The sequence below is a fragment of the Salvelinus fontinalis genome, chromosome 5, assembly GCF_029448725.1.
Source record: "Salvelinus fontinalis isolate EN_2023a chromosome 5, ASM2944872v1, whole genome shotgun sequence".
NCBI classification, from domain to species: Eukaryota; Metazoa; Chordata; class Actinopteri; order Salmoniformes; family Salmonidae; genus Salvelinus; species Salvelinus fontinalis.
In genome coordinates, this window is record NC_074669.1 from 11,715,066 (window position 1) to 11,738,450 (window position 23,385).

General features: G+C 44.1%; 1 protein-coding gene across 5 annotated transcripts; it reads left to right on the plus strand.

Moving 5' to 3' along the window:
- Nucleotides 1-3,946: 3,946 nt before the first annotated feature.
- Nucleotides 3,947-23,169, plus strand: LOC129855107 (ER degradation-enhancing alpha-mannosidase-like protein 3). 5 transcript variants are annotated; one of them, XM_055922439.1, is made up of 21 exons: nt 3,947-5,889; nt 5,991-6,036; nt 12,004-12,104; nt 12,222-12,261; nt 12,366-12,478; nt 13,734-13,887; nt 14,148-14,282; nt 14,427-14,532; nt 14,745-14,842; nt 14,986-15,111; nt 15,234-15,317; nt 15,407-15,490; nt 17,337-17,461; nt 17,672-17,894; nt 18,008-18,153; nt 19,851-19,995; nt 20,147-20,338; nt 20,502-20,667; nt 21,122-21,307; nt 21,670-21,720; nt 22,120-23,169. In XM_055922439.1, the coding sequence occupies exons 1-21, from the start codon at nt 5,771-5,773 to the stop codon at nt 22,407-22,409; spliced, it is 2,730 nt and encodes a 909-aa protein (XP_055778414.1). In that variant the 5' UTR covers nt 3,947-5,770; the 3' UTR covers nt 22,410-23,169. The 5 variants fall into 5 exon arrangements, with proteins under 5 accessions (XP_055778414.1, XP_055778415.1, XP_055778416.1 ...); XM_055922440.1 differs by having other exon boundaries at nt 21,673-21,720; XM_055922441.1 differs by having other exon boundaries at nt 17,672-17,843.
- Nucleotides 23,170-23,385: the final 216 nt, after the last annotated feature.

The following is a 23,385-nucleotide window of genomic DNA, read 5'->3' on the forward strand; positions in this document are numbered from 1 at the left end:
CATGCCTAAAACCCCAAAGGTGCATACACCTAGCTGGTGCTTATTCTACAAGCATTAAAAGCTACAGTACTTCCCAACCATATCAGTGTGTTTCTGTGTGTGCATGCATCATGCGTGTGTGTATGTGGGTGCGCCGAATACATGTGTGCCTAGGTCGATCCAACTCATTGTTTTGAGACATTGGTCCAGACTGGTAAGAAAAGGCAGTGTGGCAAGTCTGTAGGGAGATGCAGTCACAGGCCCCAGCCCTGAAGTTGCAACCCCACAACCAGGGGCACGATGGCTGTGTCCGGTAAACAGGGAGGTCTCTGTCACAGTAACCTTTCTCCCAGTGGAATGTGTAGTATAGTCAATAGAGGATATGGGTGGGGGCAGGCGAGTAGTGAGGGATGGAGCAGATAAGAACACAGAGGTCACAGACACCACAGCCAAGAGGAACTGACAGGGAGAAAGCACTTCTCCGTCTGACTGAGAGGTGCGTGTGCACACACACAGTCAAAAGGACCAAACCTCTGATGAGATCATTCTGCCATTTGATATACAAATACGTGTCAGGGGTGTGTACGGGAGGCGAAGTCAGGTGCAGGAGAGCAGAGTGTAATAAATAGGCGCACTTTAATTCCGTTCCAAAAATGACAGCACATAAGAACAATAACGTGCCAAAAACACGGAACATAGCAAAAGTATAGCGCCTGACAAAATCCACATAACAATAAACAATTACACAAAGACATGGTGGGGAACAGAGGACTAAATACATGCAGTAATATTGGAATGAAAACCAGGCGTGTAATGGAACAAAGACAAAACAAATGGATATATGAGAAATGGAGCGGCGATGGCTAGAAAGCCGGTGACGTCGATCGGTGGAAGTCGTGACAATATGTGAGTTCTGAAACTGAAGTCATACCCTGCAGAGCCCCGAGTCATAACAGAGAAAGATACATTTAAAACTTGGGATAATAACTGGAGAACATCTTAATTGGATAAAATTATATAACAAGTAATATATATTTTTATTTATAAACATTTGCAATGTCTTTAAGAGTGTTTACAAAAATTATTCAAGTTTCATGTATTTATTTCCCTTTCACTCCCATACAAGTTCAGTAAAACATTTTAAATAATTGTCCATTTGAAAAATAATATCAAGGCCACAATGCTGGAAAGAGTGAAGTTCACTGATATACTGATTTACTCAGGGTTAAGTTTAATACAGTACTTATAGGAAGTATCAGTCACATAAAATTCATATTTGTTCTGGTGAACAACAAATAAAGTAAAAATAAACATATATATTAAATACCAGAACCCATTTTTAAGATATAATGTGCTAAAAGTCCCTTTGTAACTCGTCTAGCCAATCTGTATAACCAAGTCTCTGCTCATTAATGGCTTACGTGATGCACCTCTGGCATGAGTAATGTGGTCTTTTGGGCTGCTGGCAATAGAATGTTTATTTTCATTTGAATACGTGTGCAGGTGATAGTCAGTTAAATTAAACTTTACCCTTATGGAAAAACTACATGAAATGTTCCCAAAACACATGTTTTCATGTGATTACATAATCGTGATCTTATGTGAAGTTAATGTGATAATGTGACAACATGTAAAGCAACATATGATCACATATGAAGTGTTCCAAAAACACTTTTTCCACATGTGAAATCAAGAGTTGGCATTGAGGAGTACACCACATCAGTCACTGGCTTCATCAATAAGTACATCGATGACGTCGTTCCCACAGTGACTGTACGTACATACCCCAACCAGAAGCCATGGATTACAGGCAACATCCGCACTGAGCTAAAGGGTAGAGCTGCTGCTTTCAAGGAGCGGGACTCTAAACCGGAAGCTTATAAGAAATCCCGCTATGCCCTCCGACGAACCATCAAACAGGCAAAGCATCAATACAGGGCTAAGATCGAATCATACTACACCTGCTCCGATGCTTGTGGGATGTGGCAGGGGTTGCAAACTACAGACTACAAATGGAAGCACAGCTGCAAGCTGCCCAGGGACACAAGCCTACCAGACGAGCTAAATTACTTATATGCTCGCTTCGAGGCAAGTACATCTACATCTAAGTCATTTAGCAGACGCTCTTATCCAGAGCGACTTACAAATTGGTGCATTCACCTTATGACAACACTGAAAAATGCATGAGAGAATCAGCTGTTCCGGATGACTGTGTGATCACGCTCTCCATAGCCAATGTTAGTAAGGCCTTTAAACAGGTGAACATTCACAAGGCCGCAGGGCCAGACCGATTACCAGGACGTGTACTTAGAGCATGTGCTGACCAACTGGCAAGTATCTTCACTGACATTTTCAACCTCTCCTTGTCTGAGTCTGATCTTAACATGTTTCAAGCAGACCACCATAGTCCCTGTGCCCAAGAACACTAAGGTAACCTGCCTAAATGACTACCGACCTGTAGCACTCACGTCTGTAGCCATGAAGTGCTTTGTAAGGCTGGTCATGGCTCATATTAACACCATTATCCCAGAAACTCTTGACCCACTCTAATTTGCATACAGCCCCAACAGATCCACAGATGATGCAATCTCTATTGCATTCCACACTACTCTTTCCCATTTGGACAAAAGGAACACCTATGTGAGAATGCTATTCATTGACACTACAGCTCAGCATTCAACACCATAGTGCCCTCATAGCTCATCACTAAGCTAAGGACCATGGGACTAAATATTTCCCTCTGCAACTGGATCCTGGACTTCCTGACGGGCTGCCCCCAGGTGGTAAGGGTAGGTAACGACACATAGTAGGTAACTACTGATAGTAGTTGTGGTGCTTGGCTTGCACATGCAAATTCAGCACACACAACATTCTGTAATATAATTGTGTTATTTGACGTGTCAAATTAAAAGCTCATTTAACGCGTCAAATAGTGTTATATGATGTGTATCTTTTTTGACATGCAAAGACCCAAATGGCATTCAACGTGCTGAACAAATAATTATATTCACTACGTCCGTCGTCGCTTGCCCATTAATGTCTTCATCGAAATTACGGATTGCCTCTTTCCGCTTGTCGTCCCCTTGTGCCATAGTTTGTACATCTCAATTGTCAGTAGAAACCACATTTGTTTAAGCAAGTCTGCCATATCAGCTATGTTTTTATGTGTAGTGGCTTTGCTGGCATGCATACCACCTTTTTTGTTTTGTTTGCCCCACCAAGATTTACATGCTAAAATCGCCACTGTCCAAAGTACCTTCATTTCCAATGGAACGCTGGGTTTGCCTTGCGTTGCAGTGTCGTCTGTATGGTGCATATGTTGGATTTTTCTAATTTATGCATCAAACTGTATGAGTAGAGAGCTTGACAGAAATGGTAGCAGTAGGTGAATGTTGAACTTTTGTTGCACTCATATCCAGATGATGCTGCATACCATTTTGCGCCATGTTGCTGTCAGTGTGATTGAGGCATTAAGTTGCTCCCAAGTGGCGCAGCGGTCTTGATCTCAGTGCTTGTGGCGTCACTACAGACACCCTGGTTCGAATCCAGCCTGTATCACAACTGGCCGTGATTGGGAGTCTGATAGGGCGGCAGCATCGTCTGGGTTTGGCTGGTGTAGGCTGTAATTGTAAATAAGAATTTGTTCTTCTATAACAAACGTAACATATTATACGAATTGTATTTCTCGGACACAGGTTTACTATGTTACGTCTAGTCTATGAGACCAGTCTGGTTCGCTAGGCTAGATGGGAAATTTAGTGAATATCAAAAATGTGGAAGATTCACTCGGATGTCTGCCAAATATTCAAGGAACTAACAAATGTCAACCGTTATGTATGTTGCCATCTAATTTTATAAAGCATATTCTCCCCAAATGTATAACGACTGAAGTAGTGTAGATATGATAATACTGCATAACAAAACTACATTTAGGTGTCGGGCGGGGCAGAGGGGTGGATACAAAACCTAACCGGATGCGGATGTTGACATTTATCTTCTAAACAGCACTACTCGCTTTTCTTTGACGGCCAGCTGGCGGCTAAAGGTCCATCATTAAAGCAACATAAAACTACCAAATATTTTCCTGTATAACAAGAAGAAAAAATACACCAACTCAACGGCCGAAAGTGACCCGACGTCTTTCCTACTTCGCTTGTTATCGGACTGTCGTTTACCGGCCAAGCTGGGTAGCTAGCTACTGTAGCTGGCTATGCGCATCAAAAACTGGCTAACGAAAGAAGAGAGCTGTCTAATGAGGAGGATATAACAACAGTCTATCTTGTTTCATGGATATAATCCGAATTGTTCCAGGAAAAGACCGATAGCTAGCGGCATTAGCTAGCTGGCGCTTCTCTGTGGGGCTATTGTTTGTCGATAGCGACGGTAACGTTAAAGGTTATAGCCAGTTAACGTTACTGTTGTGATAATATATAGAAATTAACTAAATATATATATATATATATATATATATATATATAATGATTAGATTATTTGTTAGTCTAAGCAGAAAGCGAGATAATTTACCTATTCAGCTTGCCAGTATTCCTGGCAGTAGGCTTTTATAGTGTCTGCTAACTCAAAAAGTCACGGGTGTCAAGAAACGTTAATAAGGAACGACAGTTTGTTTTGATTGGCTTGAGGAATAACGTTATTCTGTCAGTATTTAGTAATGTGATTGCCGGTTCGTTAGGAAACGTTAGACAGCGGGGATTAGCAGTATGTGAATCATGTTTTGTGTTGACTGAAGCTTTGCCAACGTGTTACACGCTGCTGTAGGTCCCGGTGTCGTGTGTGACCAGCAGGTGAACATGGTTCTAAGGAACTGGACTCTCAGTCAAGGAAGGAGCATGTGTTAACGGCTTGATAGAACTTTGCTGTCGTGGAAAAAGTCATACTTGAGTAAAGTAAGGATACCTTCATAGAAAATGACAGAGTAAAAGTTGGTCACCCAGCAAAATAATACTTGAGTAAAAGTCTAAATAGTTGGTTTTAAATATACTTAAGAATCAAAAGTTAAAATATAAATAATTTCACGTTCCTTATAATAAGCAAACCAGGGGCATACTAAAACACTCTGACATAATTTACAAACTTTGTGTTTAGTGAGTCTGCCAGATCAGAGGCAGTAGGGATGGCCAGGGATGTTCTCTTGATAAGTGTGTGAATTGGACACTTTTCCTGTCCTTTTGGGTGTCAGTGAAAATCTATGGAGTAAAAAGTACATTATTGTCTTTAGGAATGTAGTGAAGTAAAAAGTATTAATAGTAAAGTACAGATACCTCCCAAAACGAGTTAAGTACTTTACACTACTGGAGCTTGGTCTTCGATTATGAGACGCATCCTATGACAGATCACTATCAGTTTACATAATAGCTACAGCATTCCTGCAAATGGTCAAATATATAGATTGCTTGTTATGTTAGCCTGACTTTGGATTTTAGATACCGTTGTTTGTCCAACCCCTTGTCACACCTCAACCATTACTTGGATTTGTACTGTATGACATTGGAGAGGACAAGTGAGTCATAGATGGTGTCTAAATTGGCATCAACAAGCTGATTAGTAACAGTATTGTGGGCCTAATAAACAGCACTGCCTCAATGTGGTATTGGGATGCATTCATTAGCCATTGGACCAGACAGTAACTGGGCCTGAAGTATCCCCTGGTTCTGAATATGTGCACATGAGATCTGAGTGTGTTTGTGTTTATCAGAGACTTTTGGTGTCTAGGCCTATATTAATGTGATGATAGGTTATAGTTGTACTTGACTGAGAGAGCTAGGTTGTAGGTATGTGGACGGTGTTGTGGTTTCACCCTGCAACAATGTCGACCCTATTGTTGCTGCTATTGCTGAGCAACTTATGCAGGCTGGGACAGTCTATGTCACGAGAGGAGAAGCTCAAGCTGAGGTGAGTAAGAAAGATGCCTGGTCCTGGGCTAGATGTGTGGCAAGTTCAGACTAAAATAGTTTGAGCTAAACTGACTTGTTCTTTCTTTGTTTCTCATCAAGGAACCAAGTGGTTGAGATGTTTGACCATGCTTATTCCAATTATATGGTAAGTCTCGTCACCACCTGCCCCCTTCACATAACTGGGAGAGTGGTTTAGCAACAATCTAATAATGCAAAACATTTTAGATGTTCTGTTGAGATGTACTGGTACTCATTTTTTTTAATTTTTTTATTTCACCTTTATTTAACCAGGTAGGTTAGTTGAGAACAAGTTCTCATTTGCAACTGCGACCTGGCCAAGATAGAGCATAGCAGTTTGACATATACAACAACACAGAGTTACACATGGAATAAACAAACATACGGTCAATAATACAGTAGAAAAAAAAGGGGGAAAAAAGTCTATACACAGTGAGTGCAAATGAGGTAAGATAAGGGAGTTAAGGAAATAAATAGGCCATGGTGGCGAAGTAATTGCAATATAGCAATTAAACACTGGAATGGTAGATGTGCAGAAGATGAATGTGCAAGTAGAGATACTGGGGTGCAAAGGAGCAAGATAGATAAATAAATACAGTATGGGGATGAGGTAGTTGGATGGGCTATTTACAGACGGGCTACTTACAGGTGCAGTGATCTGTGAGCTGCTCTGACAGCTGGTGCTTAAAGCTAGTGAGGGAGACATGAGTCTCCAGGTTCAGTGATTTTTGCAGTTCGTTCCAGTCATTGCCAGCAGAGAACTGGAAGGAAAGGCGGCCAAAGGAAGAATTGGCTTTGGGGGTGACCAGTGAGATATACCTGCTGGAGAGCGTGCTACGAGTGGGTGCTGCTATGGTGACCAGTGAGCTGAGATAAGGCGGGGCTTTACCTAGCAGAGACTTGTAGATGACCTGGAACCAGTGGGTTTGGCGACGAGTATGAAGCGAGGGCCAGCCAACGAGAGCGTACAGGTCACAGTGGTGGGTAGTATATGGGGCTTTGGTGACAAAACAGATGGCACTGTGATAGACTGCATCCAATTTGTTGAGTAGAATGTTGGAGGCTATTTTGTAAATGACATCGCCGAAGTCGAGGATCGGTAGGATGGTCAGTTTTACGAGGGTATGTTTGGCAGCATGAGTGAAAGATGCTTTGTTGCGAAATAGGAAGCCGATTTCTAGATTTAATTTTGAATTGGAGATGCTTATTGTGAGTCTGGAAGGAGAGTTTACAGTCTAACCAGACACCTAGGTATTTGTAGTTGTCCACATATTCTAAGTCAGAACCGTCCAGAGTAGTGATGCTGGACGGGCGGGCAGTGATCGGTTGAAGAGCATGCATTTAGTTTTACTTGCATTTAAGAGCAGTTGGAGGCCACGGAAGGAAAATTGTATGGCATTGAAGCTCGTCTGGAGGTTAGTTAACACAGTGTCCAACGAAGGGCCAGAAGTATACAGAATGGTGTCGTCTACGTAGAGGTGGATCAGAGAATCACCAGCAGCAAGAGCGACATCATTGATGTATACAGAGAAGAGAGTCTGCCTGAGAATTGAACCCTGTGGCACCCCCAGAGACTGCCAGAGGTCCGGACTAGAGGTCGGCCGATTAATCGGAATGGTCGATTAATTAGGGACCAATTTCAAGTTTTCATAACAATCGGTAATCGGTATTTTTGGACACTGATTGTGGCCGTTTATTTTTATTTTTTTATATACACCTTTATTTAACTAGGCAAGTCAGTTAAGAACACATTCTTATTTTCAGTGACGGCCTAGGAACGGTGGGTTAACTGCCTTGTTCAGGGGCAGAACGACAGATTTTTACCTTGTCAGCTCGGGGATTCGTTTTTGCATCATTCCGGTTACTAGTCCAACGCTCTAGCCACCTGCCTTACATTGCACTCCACAAGGAGCCTGCGTGGCAGGCTGACTACCTGTTACGCGTGGGCAGCAAGAAGCCAAGGTAAGTTGCTAGCTAGCATTAAACTTATCTTATAAAAACAATCAATCTTAACATAATCACTAGTTAACTACACATGGTCTGATGATATTACTAGTTTATCTAGCTTGTCCTGCGTTGCATATAATTGATGCGGTGCCTGTTATTTTCTCATCGAATCACAGCCTACTTCGCCAAACGGGTGATGATTTAACTAGCGCATTTCGTGAAAAAAGCACTGTCGTTGCACCAATGTGTACCTAACCATAACATCAATGCCTCAATGCCTTTCTTTAAAATCAATACACAAGTATATATTTTTAAACCTGCATATTTAGTTAATTTTGCATGTAAAAAACGTAACACTAGGGGGCGACATTTTCGTTTTTGTCTAAAAATCGTACCCATTTGAAACTGCCTATTTCTCAGCCCCCGAAACTAGATTATGCATATAAGTGTCAGATTAGGATAGAAAACACTGAAGTTTCCAAAACTGTTAAAAAAAATTGTGAGTTAAACAGAACTGATATTGCAGGCTAAAACCTGGGGAAAATCCAATCAGGAAGTGACCCTGTTTTTGAAACCTCTCTGTTCCTAAGCATTCCTATTGCCCATTTGAAAGGGATATCAACCAGACTTCTTTTTCTATGGCTTCCCTGAGGTGTCAACAGCCTTTAGACATAGTTTCAGGCTTTTATTTTGAAGAATGAGCGTGAAAGGGCACATTGCGTAAGTGGATAGGTGGGGGCTCTCAGAGTGGCGGCCATTGTTCCTCCCTGTCCTGGTGAAAAGCCAACTGTCCCGGTTGATATATTATCGAATAGATATTTGAAAAACACCCTGAAGATGGATTATAAAAAACGTTTGACATGTTTCTGTGGACATTATGGATATAATTTGGGATTTTTTTCGGCTTTGTCGCGAGTGCTCTTTCCGGTGGATTCCTGGGCATAACGCATCAAACTAACGGAGGTATTTGGATATAAAAAATATATTTATGGAACAAAAGGAACATTTGTTGTCTAACTGGGAGTCTCGTGAGTGAAAACATCCGAAGATCATCAAAGGTAAACGATTAATTTGATTGCTTTTCTGATTTTCGTGACCAAGTTACCTGATGCTAGGTGTACTTATTGTTTTGTCGAGATCGATAAACTTACACAAACGCTTGTATTGCTTTCGCTGTAAAGCATAATTTCAAAATCTGAGACAGATGGATTAACAAAAGGCTAAGCTGTGTTTTGCAATATTGCACTTGTGATTTCATGAAATTATATTATATTATATACCTGTGGCGCTAGTCAGCGTTTCTGATGACAATTATCCCGGATCCGGGATGGGTGGTTCAGAAAGGTTAACATGAATTTCTTTTAACTAGGGAAATTGTGTCACTTCTCTTGCGTTCCGTGCAAGCAGTCAGGGTATATGCAGCAGTTTGAGCCGCCTGGCTCGTTGCGAACTGTGTGAAGACCATTTCTTCCTAACAAAGACCGTAATTAATTTGCCAGATATTTACGTAATTATGACATAACATTGAAGGTTGTGCAATGTAACAGCAATAATTAGACTTAGGGTTGCTACCCGTTCAATAAAATACGGAACGATTCCATATTTCACTGAAAGAATAAACGTTTTGCTTTCGAAATGATAGTTTCCGGATTTGACCATATTAATGATCTAAGGCTCGTATTTCTGTGTTATTATATTATAATTAAGTCTATAATTTGACAGAGCAGTCTGACTGAGCGGTGGTAGGCAGCAGCATGCTCGTAAGCATTCATTCAAACTGCACTTTCCTCTGTTTGCCAGCAGCTTTTCGCAATTTTTAAAGCACAGCACTGTTTGACTTCAAGCCTATCAACTCCTGAGATTAGGCTGGCAATACTATAGTGCCTATAAGAACATCCAATAGTCAAAGGTATATGAAATACAAATGGTATAGAGAGAAATAGTCCTATAGTAACTAAAACCTAAAACTTCTTACCTGGGAATATTGAAGACTCATGTTAAAAGGAACCACCAGCTTTCATATGTTTTCATGTTCTGAGCAAGGAACTGAAACGTTAGCTTTCTTACATAGCACATATTGCACTTTTACTTTCTTCTCCAACACTTTGTTGTTGCATTATTTAAACCAAATTGAACATGTTTCGTTATTTATTTGAGATTAAATTGATTTTATTGCTGTATTATATTAAGTTAAAATAAGTGTTCATTCAGTATTGTTGTAATTGTCATTATTACAAATATATATATATATATATATACACTGCTCAAAAAAATAAAGGGAACACTTAAACAACACAATGTAACTCCAAGTCAATCACACTTCTGTGAAATCAAACTGTCCACTTAGGAAGCAACACTGATTGACAATACATTTCACATGCTGTTGTGCAAATGGAATAGACAAAAGGTGGAAATTATAGGCAATTAGCAAGACACCCCCAAAAAAGGAGTGATTCTGCAGGTGGTGACCACAGAGCACTTCTCAGTTCCTATGCTTCCTGGCTGATGTTTTGGTCACTTTTGAATGCTGGCGGTGCTCTCACTCTAGTGGTAGCATGAGACGGAGTCTACAACCCACACAAGTGGCTCAGGTAGTGCAGTTCATCCAGGATGGCACATCAATGCGAGCTGTGGCAAAAGGTTTGCTGTGTCTGTCAGCGTAGTGTCCAGAGCATGGAGGCGCTACCAGGAGACAGGCCAGTACATCAGGAGACGTGGAGGAAGCCGTAAGAGGGCAACAACCCAGCAGCAGGACCGCTACCTCCGCCTTTGTGCAAGGAGGTGCACTGCCAGAGCCCTGCAAAATGACCTCCAGCAGGCCACAAATGTGCTTGTATCAGCATATGGTCTCACAAGGGGTCTGAGGATCTCATCTCGGTACCTATTGGCAGTCAAGCTATGGAGCACATGGAGGGCTGTGCTCGCCAGAGAAATGAAAAAAGAAAAGAAATGCCACCCCACACCATGACTGACCCATCGCCAAACCGGTCATGCTGGAGGATGTTGCAGGCAGCAGAACGTTCTCCACGGCGTCTCCAGACTCTGTCACGTCTGTCACATGTGCTCATGTGCTCAATGTGAACCTGCTTTCATCTGTGAAGAGCACAGGGCACCAGTGGCAAATTTGCCAATCTTGGTGTTCTCTGGCAAATGCCAAACGTCCTGCACGGTGTTGGGCTGTAAGCACAACCCCCACCTGTGGACGTCGGGCCCTCATACCACCCTCATGGAGTCTGTTTCTGACCGTTTGAGCAGACACATGCACATTTGTGGCATGCTGGAGGTCATTTTGCAGGGCGCTGGCAGTGCACCTCCTTGCACAAAGGCGGAGGTAGCGGTCCTGCTGCTGGGTTGTTGCCCTCCTACGGCCTCCTCCACGTCTCCTGATGTACTGGCCTGTCTCCTGGTAGCGCCTCCATGCTCTGGACACTACGCTGACAGACACAGCAAACCTTTTGCCACAGCTCGCATTGATGTGTCATCCTGGATGAACTGCACTACCTGAGCCACTTGTGTGGGTTGTAGACTCCGTCTCATGCTACCACTAGAGTGAGAGCACCGCCAGCATTCAAAAGTGACCAAAACATCAGCCAGGAAGCATAGGAACTGAGAAGTGGTCTGTGGTCACCACCTGCAGAATCACTCCTGTTTTGGGGGGTGTCTTGCTAATTGCCTATAATTTCCACCTTTTGTCTATTCCATTTGCACAACAGCATGTGAAATTTATTGTCAATCAGTGTTGCTTCCTAAGTGGACAGTTTGATTTCACAGAAGTGTGATTGACTTGGAGTTACATTGTGTTGTTTAAGTGTTCCCTTCATTTTTTTGAGCAGTGTATATCGTCTGATTAATCGGTATCGGCCCTCCAATAATCGGTATCGGTGGTGAAAAATCATAATCAGTCGACTTCTACACACTACCATTGATCTTTATTGGGCTCCCGAGTGGCGCAGGGGTCTAAAACACTGCATCTCAGTGCACTGCAGTACCTGGTTCGAATCCAGGCTGCATCACATCCGGCTGTGATTGGGAGACGTCCAGGTTTGGCCGGGGTAGGCAGTAAAATAAGAAATTGTTCTTAACTGACTTGCCTAGTTAAATAAAGGTTAAATTTGATAAAATATATATTATTGGTTGTGTTCTCCAGGACCATGCGTACCCAGCAGATGAGCTGATGCCTCTGACGTGTCGGGGGAGGGTGCGTGGGCTGGAGCCCAGTCGGGGAGACGTGGACGACGCACTGGGGAAGTGAGTGCCTGGAGACACAGTCCTGCCTGCATTGGAATACTCTAACTCTCTGTTGATATCTTCTAGCCATAAGGGACTATAATTGATGCTGATTGATTTGTCTTTGTGTGTTTTAAGGTTCTCTCTCACCCTCATCGATACCTTGGACACTCTAGTGGTAGGTTTCATCTTTAGTTTGTTTTACCAACCTCCTTATTTTGATTTGTTGAACCTCTGGGTAGACAATGATTTTCATATATTTAATTCTGTATTTACTTCCAGCTCTTAAACAAGACGACAGAGTTTGAAGAAGCAGTGCGGAGAGTGTTGACAGATGTGCGACTGGACAATGACATCGTGGTGTCTGTCTTTGAGACCAACATCCGTGTGCTGGGGTAAGAAAAAAAACTTGAAGCCAGTTAATGAGGGGATGGAAATGTTCTTTTTTTTACCCAGGCAAGTAAATGAAGAACAATCTTATTTACAATAGCCTGGCAAGAAGCTTCCTGTGGGGGGGCTGGGATAAAAAATAAAACGATGTAAGACAAAACAGACGACACAGACAGACACTGGCAACAGCACAAATACAACAGCAAACGAACTGTGTATGTGTGCTGGAACATTGCTGCAGGGACTTGCTTTCATTCAGCCACAAGCATTCGTGAGGACGGGCACTGATGTTGGGCGATTAGGCCTGGCGTGCAGTCGGCGTTCCAATTCACCCCAGAGGTGTTCAATGGGGTTGCGGTCAGGGCGCTGTGCAGGCCATTCAAGTTCTTCCACACCGATCTCAACAAACCATTTCTGTATGGACCTCGCTTTGTGCACAGGTGTAATGTCATGCTGAAACAGGAAAGGGCCTTCCCCAAACTGTTGCCACTTAAGGTGGAAGCACAGAATCATCTACAATGTAATTGTGTGCTGTAGTGTTAAGATTTAACTTCACTGGACCTAAGGGGCCTAGACCGAACCATGAAAAACAGCCCCAGACCATTATTCCTCCTCCACCAAACTTTACAGTTGGCACTATGCAATTGGGCAGGTAGCGTTCTCCTGGCATCCGCCAAAACCAGATTCGTCCATCAGACTGCCAGATGGTAAAGGGTGATTCATCACTCCAGGGAATGCGTTTCCACCGCTCCAGAGTCCAATGACTGCAAGCTTTACACCACTCCAGCCGACGCTTGGCATTGCACATGGTGACATTAGCACTGAGTGAGGCTGCTCAGCCATGGTTGCCCATTTCATGAAGCTCCTGATGAACAGTTTTTGTGCTGACGTTGCTTCCAGAGGCAATTTGGAACTCGGTAGTGAGTTTTGCAACCGAGGACAGGCGATTTCGCGGCTGAGCCGTTGTTGCTCCTAGACATTTCCACTTCAGAATAACAGCACTTACAGTTGACCAGGGCAGCTCTAACAGGGCAGAATTTTTTTGGAAAGGTGACATCCTATGACAGTGCCACATTGAAAGTCAGTGAGCTCTTCAGTAAGAACATTCTACTGCCAATGTTTGTCAATGGAGATTACATGGCTGTGTGCTCTTTTATACACTTGTCAGCAATGGGTGTGGTTGAAATAGCCGAATCCACTAATTTGAAGGGTTGTCCTCATACTATTGTGTGACCTTTGTGACTTTCCTCATGTTTCCAGAGGGCTGCTAGGGGGCCACTCCATGGCGGTGATGCTGAAGGATACAGGGTATCACATGCAGTGGTACCAGGATGAGCTGCTCCACATGGCCAAAGACTTGGGTCTCAGACTCCTGCCTGCCTTCAACACCAGCAGTGGCCTGCCTTACCCCAGGGTGAGCCCTCAGACTATACATAAGGCCACGGCTGTTGGGATATGTCCTGACCATACACACGCATTTGTACACACACGCAGCCCTCTCCGATTATGACTGCATAATTGTATTATCTGCTTCAGTGCTCTGCATACAGCTGCTACAGTTTTCTGCAGCCAGGTTTTCTATGGCTGTATAGTTCACCTGAACAATGTCTTTGGACACAGCTGTGGATTTGAGTCTATGACCAATATATTGAGCCTTTTTATTCCACTCAACAGGTAAACTTGAAGCATGGCATCAGGGGTCCTGAGAGTCGGACGGGCACAGAGACGGACACCTGTACAGCTTGTGCTGGCACAATTATCCTGGAGTTCGCTGCCTTGAGTCGCTTCACTGGGGACCCTGTGTTTGAGGTAAAAATAGACAATGATCTCTCTTACTTTAAACCTTGTTCAGATCAGGACTAATACTAGTAGACAGCACTACTAGACCTTCATTGTTGATTATCATAGATGCCAGTGTGTCTGAATGATATTGATTCATTGTATTCTACACAGGTCCATGCACGGAGAGCCCTCGACTTCCTGTGGGAGAAGAGGCAGAGGAATAGCAACCTGGTAGGAACAACCATCAACATCCACTCAGGAGAGTGGGTCCGCAGGGGTGAGAGAGGGAACCAGTCCCGGGCCATAACTGGTATCTACTGTATTATAAAGGAGGATTTCCTTTGATTTATCCAGAGACGGACAATGTATTAGGTGTGATAGAAGTGAAATGGCAAGGCGGTAGGAGCTGATGTTCTGTACTTGTAGAAAAAAGACATGAGTGTGTTTCTGCAGTATGAAACGGTACACTGTTGTGTTGTATTGTTCCAGACAGCGGAGTGGGAGCAGGGATTGACTCGTATTATGAGTACCTGCTGAAGGCCTATATTCTCCTGGGAGATGACCTGTTTCTGCAGCGCTTCAACATTGTGAGTGACCTCACACACTGTAACCTTACTCTGGCTTGGATAATGGAATGCTTTTATGCCCTTATTGTTCAATCCACACAAAGTATGCTGTTAAAGATTCTCATCCTTAGCTTTTCAAATGTTCTCATTATTTGTGTTTCCAGCACTATGCGTCTATAATGAAGTACATCAGCCAGCCTCCTCTCCTGCTGGACGTTCACATCCACAAGCCTCTGCTGCCTGCTCGCACCTGGATGGACTCCCTCCTGGCCTTCTTCCCTGGGCTGCAGGTGACTGGCGTCACTAACAGACCAGCTGCCTAAGCAGGGGTTTTAGTACATAGACCTGGTGCTGAGATTAGGGAGACAAATTAAGACTTTTACTCTCCTAACATTGTTAATGAATCCCCCAGGTGTTGAAGGGAGATATCCGGCCGGCCATTGAGACCCATGAGATGCTGTATCAAGTCACCAAGAAACACAACTTCCTCCCAGAGGTAAGCTCTCTTTTATGCTCCCTCTCCACCTCTTTCTTTGTTCTCACTCAGGCTGTAACCTTTAACACCCCTCTCTATGTCTTCCCCAGGCATTCACCACTGATTTCAGGGTACATTGGGCTCAGCATCCACTAAGACCTGAGTTTGCAGAGAGCACCTATTTCCTATACAAGGTAAGGACTGTGGAGACATGCAGTCTAGAAGTTGACATAACGATACATACTTCACTTTTTCCACATTTTGGTACGTTACAACCTTTTTTAAAAATGGATTAAATGAAATGTTTTCCTCATCAATTTACACACAATACCCCATAATGACAATGCGAAAACTGGTTGTTTGAAATTGTTGATCATTTATAAAAAAAACAAAAAAAAACAAATACCTTATTTACATCTATACAGACCCTTTGCTATGAGACTTGAAATTGTCCTGTTTCCATTGATCATCCTTGATGTTTCTACAACTTGATTGGAGTCCACCTGTGATAAATTCAATTGATTGGGCGTGATTTGGAAAGGCACACACCTGTCTATATAAGGTCTCACAGTTGGCAGTACATTTCAGATCAAAAACCAAGCCATGAAGTCAAAGGAATTGTCCGTAGAGCTCTGAGACAGGATTGTGTTGAGGCAGATCTGGGGAAGGGTACCAAAAATGTCTACAGCATTGAAGGTTCCCAAGAACACAGTGGCCTCCACCATTCTTAAATGGAAGAAGTTTTGGAACCACCAAGACTCTTCCTAGAGCTGGCCATCTGGCCAAACTGACCAGTTGGGGGAGAAAGTTCTTGGTCAGGGAGGTCACAAAGAACCCGATGGTCACTCTGAAAGAGCTCCAGAGTTCCTCTGTGGAGATGGAACCTTGCAGAAGGACAACCATCTCAGCATCACTCCACCAATCAGGCCTTTATGGTAGAGTGGCCAGATGGAAGCCACTCCTCAGTAAAAGGCACATGACCGCCTGCTTGGAGTTTGCCAAAAGGCACCTAAAGACTCTCAGACCATGAGAAACAAGATTCTCTGGTCTGATGAAACCAAGCTTGAAATCATTGGCCTGAATGCCAAGTGTCACATCTGGAGGAAACCTGGCACCATCCCTACGGTGAAGCATGGTAGCCGTATCATGCTGTGGGGATGTTTTTCAGGGACTGGGAGACTAGTCAGGATCGAGGGAAAGATGAACGGATCAAAGTACAGAGGTCCTTGATGAAAATCTGCTCCAGAGCGCTCAGGACCTCAGACTGGGGTGAAGGTTCACCTTCCAACAGGACAACGACCCTAAGCACACAGCCAAGACAACGCAGGAGTGGCTTCAGGACAAGTCTCTGAATATCCTTGAGTGGCCCAGCCAGAGCCCGGACTTGAACCCGATCGAGCATCTCTGTAGAGACCTGAAAATAGCTGTGTAGTGACGCTCCCCATCCGAATTGACAGAGATTGAGAGAATCTGCAGAGAAGAATAGTTTCTTACCCGGGGCTCCCGAGTGGCGCAGTGGTCTAAGGCTCTGCATCTCAGTGCTTGAGGTGTCACTACAGACACCCTGGTTTGAATCCAGGCTGTATCACAACTGGCCGAGTCCCATAGGGAGGCGCACAATTGGCCCAGCCGTAGGCCGTCATTGTAAATAAGAGTTTGTTCTTGACTGACTTGCCTAGTTAAATAAATAAAAAGTTTTTTAAAATACCCAAGAAGACTCGAGGTTATAATCGCTGCCAAAGGTGCTTCAACAAACTACTGAGTAAAGGGGCAGAATACTTATGTAAATGTGGTATTTCCAGTTTTTAGAAACTTTTTTTTAAAACTTTGTCAACAGGGTATTGTGTGTAGACTAATGAGGGGGGGGGGGGGGGACAATTGAATCCATTTTAGAATAAGGCTGTAACGTAACAAAATGTGTAAAAAGTCGAGGGGTCTGAATACTTCCCGAATGCACTGTACATTTGATCTTAGTGGCCTTCCTTATTGCCTAATTCAGTAGTACAGTGTCTAACCCTGGTCCCACTGAACCCCCTCTAGGCTACCAAAGACCCCTACTACCTGGAGGTAGGCCGCACGGTGCTGGACAACCTGAACCGATTTGCCCGGGTCCCCTGTGGCTTTGCTGCCATGAAGGACGTTCGCACCGGGAGCCACGAGGACCGGTGAGAGCCCAGACCCAGGGGAATACCCCGAGGACAGGGAGGGATTTAATGACTAAGTGGAATTTAATGATGGGCGGTTAAGAGGTGGATGGTTTTAGTGGCTGAGCAACAGTGTGCCAGTTCAATCAAAATAGTTTGTGGTGTCTGCTCTGTTGGCCTGCTGCCCCAAATATCATTAATCCTCTCTCTTCCTAACTCCTCCCCTCTCAGAATGGACTCTTTCTTCTTGGCAGAGATGTTCAAGTACCTGTTCCTTCTGTTTGCGGAAGAGGAAGATCTGACGTTTAATGTTGAGGATTATATCTTCACCACCGAGGCACACCTTCTGCCCCTGTCCCTGTCCACTGTTCCTCACGCCCCCTCTCCTCCCGCCAACACCACGGTACAGGCTCCATCTCTGCCTCATCTCTCCGCCTATGTCAAATCTCTTTGGGTGGGTGTAGTAAGATCACCTGCTGTGATCAGCTAGAATTCTAATGATAGTACATCTAAAAATATTCACATGATACAGTTAGTCATGTTTGTTCTCTCCCCCTCTTGTCTTAGTCAGAGGAGGAGTTGGATGACTCTAACTTTGATTGGACCTGCCCCAACACACGCCTCCTTTTCCCCGACCCCGCCTTTCCACGGAACCTCCGAGATCCAATCAGGAGTGCTGTGGACAAGAGTTGTCCCCGTCCTGCCATTCACCGGTAAGGGACATTTATACATACACCCCCCCTATGTATTTATTTGGACAGTGAAGCTAAAACTACAATTTAGCTCTATACTCCAGCATTTTGTATTTGAGATCAAATGTTTTATGAGACGACAGTACCGAATGTAATGTTTTATTCGATTTTTTTCTTCTTACATATCTGTTTTACCATTTATTAATGAATGCACTTTATGTACACTATATATACAAAAGTATGTAGAAACCTCTTTCAAATTAGTGGATTTGGCTAAAATTTCAGCCACACCCGTTGTTGACGTGTATAAAATTGATCACTTAGCCATGCAATCTCCATAGACAAACATTGGCAGTAGAATGACCTTACTGAAGAGCTCAGTGACTTTCAACCATCATAGGATGCCACCTTTCCAACAAGTCAGTTCATCAAATTTCTGCCCTGCTAGAGCTGCCCTGGTCAACTGTAAGTGCTGTTATTGTGAAGTGGAAACTTCTCGGAGCAACAACGGCTCAGCAGCGAAGTGCTAGGCCACACAAGCTCTTTGAATGGGGAGCACCGAGTGCTGAAGTGCGTAGCTTCTGGAAGCAATGTCAGCACAAGAACGGTTCATCGGGAGCTTCATGAAGTTGGATTCCATGGCCGAGCAGCCGCACACAAGCATAAAATCACCATGCACAATGCCAAGCTGGAGTGGTGTGAATCTTGCCGTCATTGGACTCTGGACCAGTGGAAACATGTTCTCTTTGGGCTTGGCCCCTTAGTTCCAGTGAAGGGAAATCTTAACGCTATAGCATACAATGACATTCTAGACAATTCTGTGCTTCCAACTTTGTGGCAACAGTTTGGGGAAGGCCCTTTCCTGTTTCAGCATGACAATGCCCTTGCACACAAAGCAAGGTCCATACAGAAATCGGTGTGGAAGAACTTGACTGGTTGCACAGAGCCCTGACCTCAACCCCATCGAACACCTTTGGGATTAATTGGAACACTGAATGCAAGCCAGGCCTAATCGCCCAACATCAGTGCCCAACCTCACTATTGCTCTTGTGGCTGAATGAAAGCAAGTCCCTGCAGCAATGTTCCAACATCCAGTGGAAAGCCTTCCCAGAAGAGTGGAGGCTGTTATAGCAGCAAAGGGGGGACCAACTCCATATTAATGCACATGATTTTGGAATGAGATGTTTGACGAGCAGGTGTCCAAATACCTTCGGTCATGTAGTGTGTTTAGTCTCCCCATTTTGAAGGTGTCATAAGAATTTGAACAAATTCACTCATAGTGTATTACATTTAGTAAATAATTTAGTATTTGGTCCCATATTTTTAGCATGCAGTGACTATATCAAGCGTGTGACTCTACAAACTTTGTTTTGGTTGTGTTTCAGGCTATTTTGTGCCCAATAGAAATTAATGGTAAATAATGTGTTGTCATTTTGGAGTCACTAGCATTTTGAGGGGATATGATATTTATGCCTAACTTTCCCACTCATCATTATTCACGATTAACTATACCCGCATGAATGTAGAAGTGTTCAGAAACATATTATATTCTTAGAATAAATGCTGGAGTATAGAGCCAAATTACGTTTTAGCTTCACTGTCCAAATATATACATAGGGGAGTATATGTCTAATGTGAGGAATCATGTTAAACAGAATATTGTTCCTGTCACAACCATACTGAATGTGAACTTTGATGCCTTCCACCCTCTCATCCAGTGAGCCGGGGATGGGTCGCCCACCTCTGAGGGCTCAGGACTTCATGGCCAACAACCCTGATCACCTGGAGCTGCTGAGGAGGATGGGAGTCAGCCTTATACACCTTAAAGACGGCAGAGTGCAGCTGGTCCAACACGCTACACAGGTAAATTATTAATTTACAGGACAAGCCGGGAGAGTTTGAATGATATCATAAGACCACTGCCAACCCCCATATGAGTTACTGAGTCTCTTCCCCTACTCTATCTACTACCCTCTCCTTTCCTCACTCTCCCCTTCCCTCGGTCTCTCTCTAGGCGGTCAGTGCTGTGGCAGCAGAGGACGGCATGCGCTTCATGCAGGAGATGATGGAGCTGTCCAGCCAGCAGCAGAAGGAGCAGCTCCCTCCGCGCGCTGTGCAGATAGTCTCCCACCCCTTCTTCGGCAGAGTGGTGCTGACTTCTGGCCCAGCGCAGTTTGGCACAGACCTTTCCAAGAGCATCACAGGGGTGAGTGTTTCTTCAGTGTGCCAATTTCTAATGGATGGACACCTTTGCTTGTTGGTTTTTCCTGTCTTGTCCCTAGGTGCCAGATGTTCTCTATTTTCGGCATTCTGAGTGATGTTTGAACAAGTCCGCCCCCCCCCCCCCCTTTCTCTCCGTCTGTCTGTAGGTTCGTGGGTTTGTGACAGTGGCTGAACCCTACAGTGGCTGTGCGGAACTGAGCAACGCTGCCTTTGTACAGGGCCGCATTGCTCTGCTGCAGCGGGGCCAATGTATGTTTGCTGAGAAGGCCAGACACATCATGAAGGCTGGGGCCATCGGAGGCATCGTCATCGGTGAGGAGGACCAACTGACACAAGATCTCAATTTGAATGAATCTACTTTCAAGAATGCTGCACTAACTATAATCATACTTCTAACCTTTATAAATGTTCATAGCACCTTCAGAATGTTTTATATAACCTTTAATAAACTGATGCATTACTATTTATAAACTGTGTGGTTCGAGCCCTGAATGCTGATTGACTGACAGCCGTGGTATATCAGACCGTATACCACGGGAATGACAAAACATTTATTTTTACAGCTCTAATTACCTTGGTAACCAGTTTATAATAGCAATAAGGCACCTTGGAGGTTTGTGGTATATGGCCAATATACCATGTCTAGGGGTGTGCCTAAGAACAGCCCTTAGCCGTGGTATATTGGCCATATATCACACATCCTTGTGCCTCATTGCTTAATTATAGTATCCTGTTCAACTTGGCTAATTACCCTCCTCCTCCACAGACGACAACGAGGGTAGCAGCAGTGACACTGCTCCCCTCTTCCAGATGGCCGGCGACGGCCGCAACACAGACGACGTCACTTTGCCCCTCCTCTTCCTCTTCTACAAGGAAGGCAACATCCTGTTGGAGGCTCTCAAGGAGTACAGGGAGGTGGAGGTGCTGCTGAGCGACAAGGCCAGAGACAGAGGTTAGATCCACTGGAGAGGGCAGTTGTACATTAGTGACTAAACAAAGACAGGACAGTGTCTTTCCAGCATATGGATAGTTTTGTGGGATTTCAGACGATTTTAGGGACTATATTTGATTCTGTAAAGATCTCAAAATGGCCAGTATTTCAGGATTTAGTGGTGAACCAAAATAGTGGGCCTGTGGCCACTTTACAGTACTAGCCTTAGTGGAGGTAGGGGATGGTAAGCACCCAGTTTGATGTGTGATACAGGAAACGGCTCCCTTCTTTCCATTTTCCTTCCTCTCCTTCCCTGTGGTGGACTGTAACAGTGTAACTTTCCTCTTCTCTTCTCTTTCTTTTCCCTTCACCCTTTGGTTTAGCAGCCTCTATATTCAAAGGTAAACCTCTCCCTGGCCTCCTGCTGGAAAGCAGTAAGTATCGCCCTCATCTCTTTCCTCTCCTCCATTATTCTGTGTGTGGTAGAGCAGCTCAGTGCAGGTTAGTCTTGTGTGTGTGTATATAGCTGGCCATGTCAGAACCCCTCAGAAGAATATTACTGTTGGTCTGTTCTGCACATGACTCGTCAGTACCATTCTGTTTATTGTTCGCTGCCTCTTGTAAACCGCAACACTGCCCTGTTTCTGTCTGGGAATGACTGATAGGTGCTTGTGTAAGATGTACATACATAGTGAGTAGGAAACGGTGTATGGCTGTGTATGTATTGTAGGATACTAGGGAACTATATGGATGACTGTGCAGGACACTGCTCATATATTGTGGTGGAAAGTGGTTTGAAAATGGACTGAGCTCACTCCTCTGTCCTTCCTCAGGGATGGATGTTCAGGAGGAGAAGGAAGATTGTTCAACAGACCAAACTTCACCTGTCCCTGCTGCAACTCTCGACCAGTCACACGTGAGGACTATGGAGCAGGATGAATTAGCTCCCCACAATGAGGAAGTGACTCCTGAGGAAGATGTGGGACCTGCCATTAAGAGGAACCCTGAGCCAGAGGAGGAGCCTGAGGTTGACAAGGACTCTAGCAGAAAATCAGTGGAAGCCATGATGGCTGATTGGCGAGAGGACTTAGAAGCGTTTCAGCAGATGGAGGATGAGCTTTGACAACTTCCACAGTTCCCCCTCCTCCGGTCTGTCCCAGCCACCGTACAGGCCTGGGGTCAGTGGACTGCGCCTCATAAAGGATAAGGTTTTAATGGGGATATGTTTTGATAAGGAACGGTTACCAGGGTGGAATACAGTGACTTCTATAGCCCAGATATCTACTGTCTGGCAGTATGAACCCCTGATTAACTCTCACTATTTTCTGGTCTTAACTTATTTTCACACATTGTCTTCCTCCAAATGCTTTTCTAGGTCACTGACATGTGGGAGCAGATTCCAAATGCTGGTTGAATTATAATCCACTGGTTGATTGGTTTATTTAACTGTAATGATTAATTGATACGTTGTTGGAACATTTACTATTTTATTTTGTGGGCCTAATTTGTGGGGTCAATATTAAGCTACCTGACTGTGGGACTGCAGTGGCAAGGAGTCTATAAAAAGCTGGTGCTGAGAATCACTTAGCACTGGCACTCTCCAGGAAGAGACAAAGTTATATGTGACTGTAAATATGTATTTGTCAGTTATTTCGTTGGTTTGAAATACAGTGCTGCTTTGCTCAGGTTCTGGTCGGTATGAGAGATGCCGGGTACTGGCTACCCAAGAGGGAAGACAGTACCACCAGCTGGCCAGCAGAGGGGATCCTTGTTTGAGACCTCTTACTGGTCTGACTGGAACTTGATGACATACTGGAAGACCAAGGAAACAAAAAAGCCAACAACATAATGAACTTTAATTAAATTGATAAGGAAATTGAAAAGTGTGTTGTCATCTGTCTCAAAAACATAATGTGTTTGTTTTATAGGCGTTAAGATTATTAGACTAGAGGTTTCTCTTGGCTTTAGACTATTAAGCTACATGGCTGGACATTAGTGGAACCATACAGTCCACTCTCTTTTTGTTGATATTCAGAGCAGTATTACCATAGTCTGGTAATAACCTTAAATAACCTGTCCTTCAGTTGTCTGGTAATAAC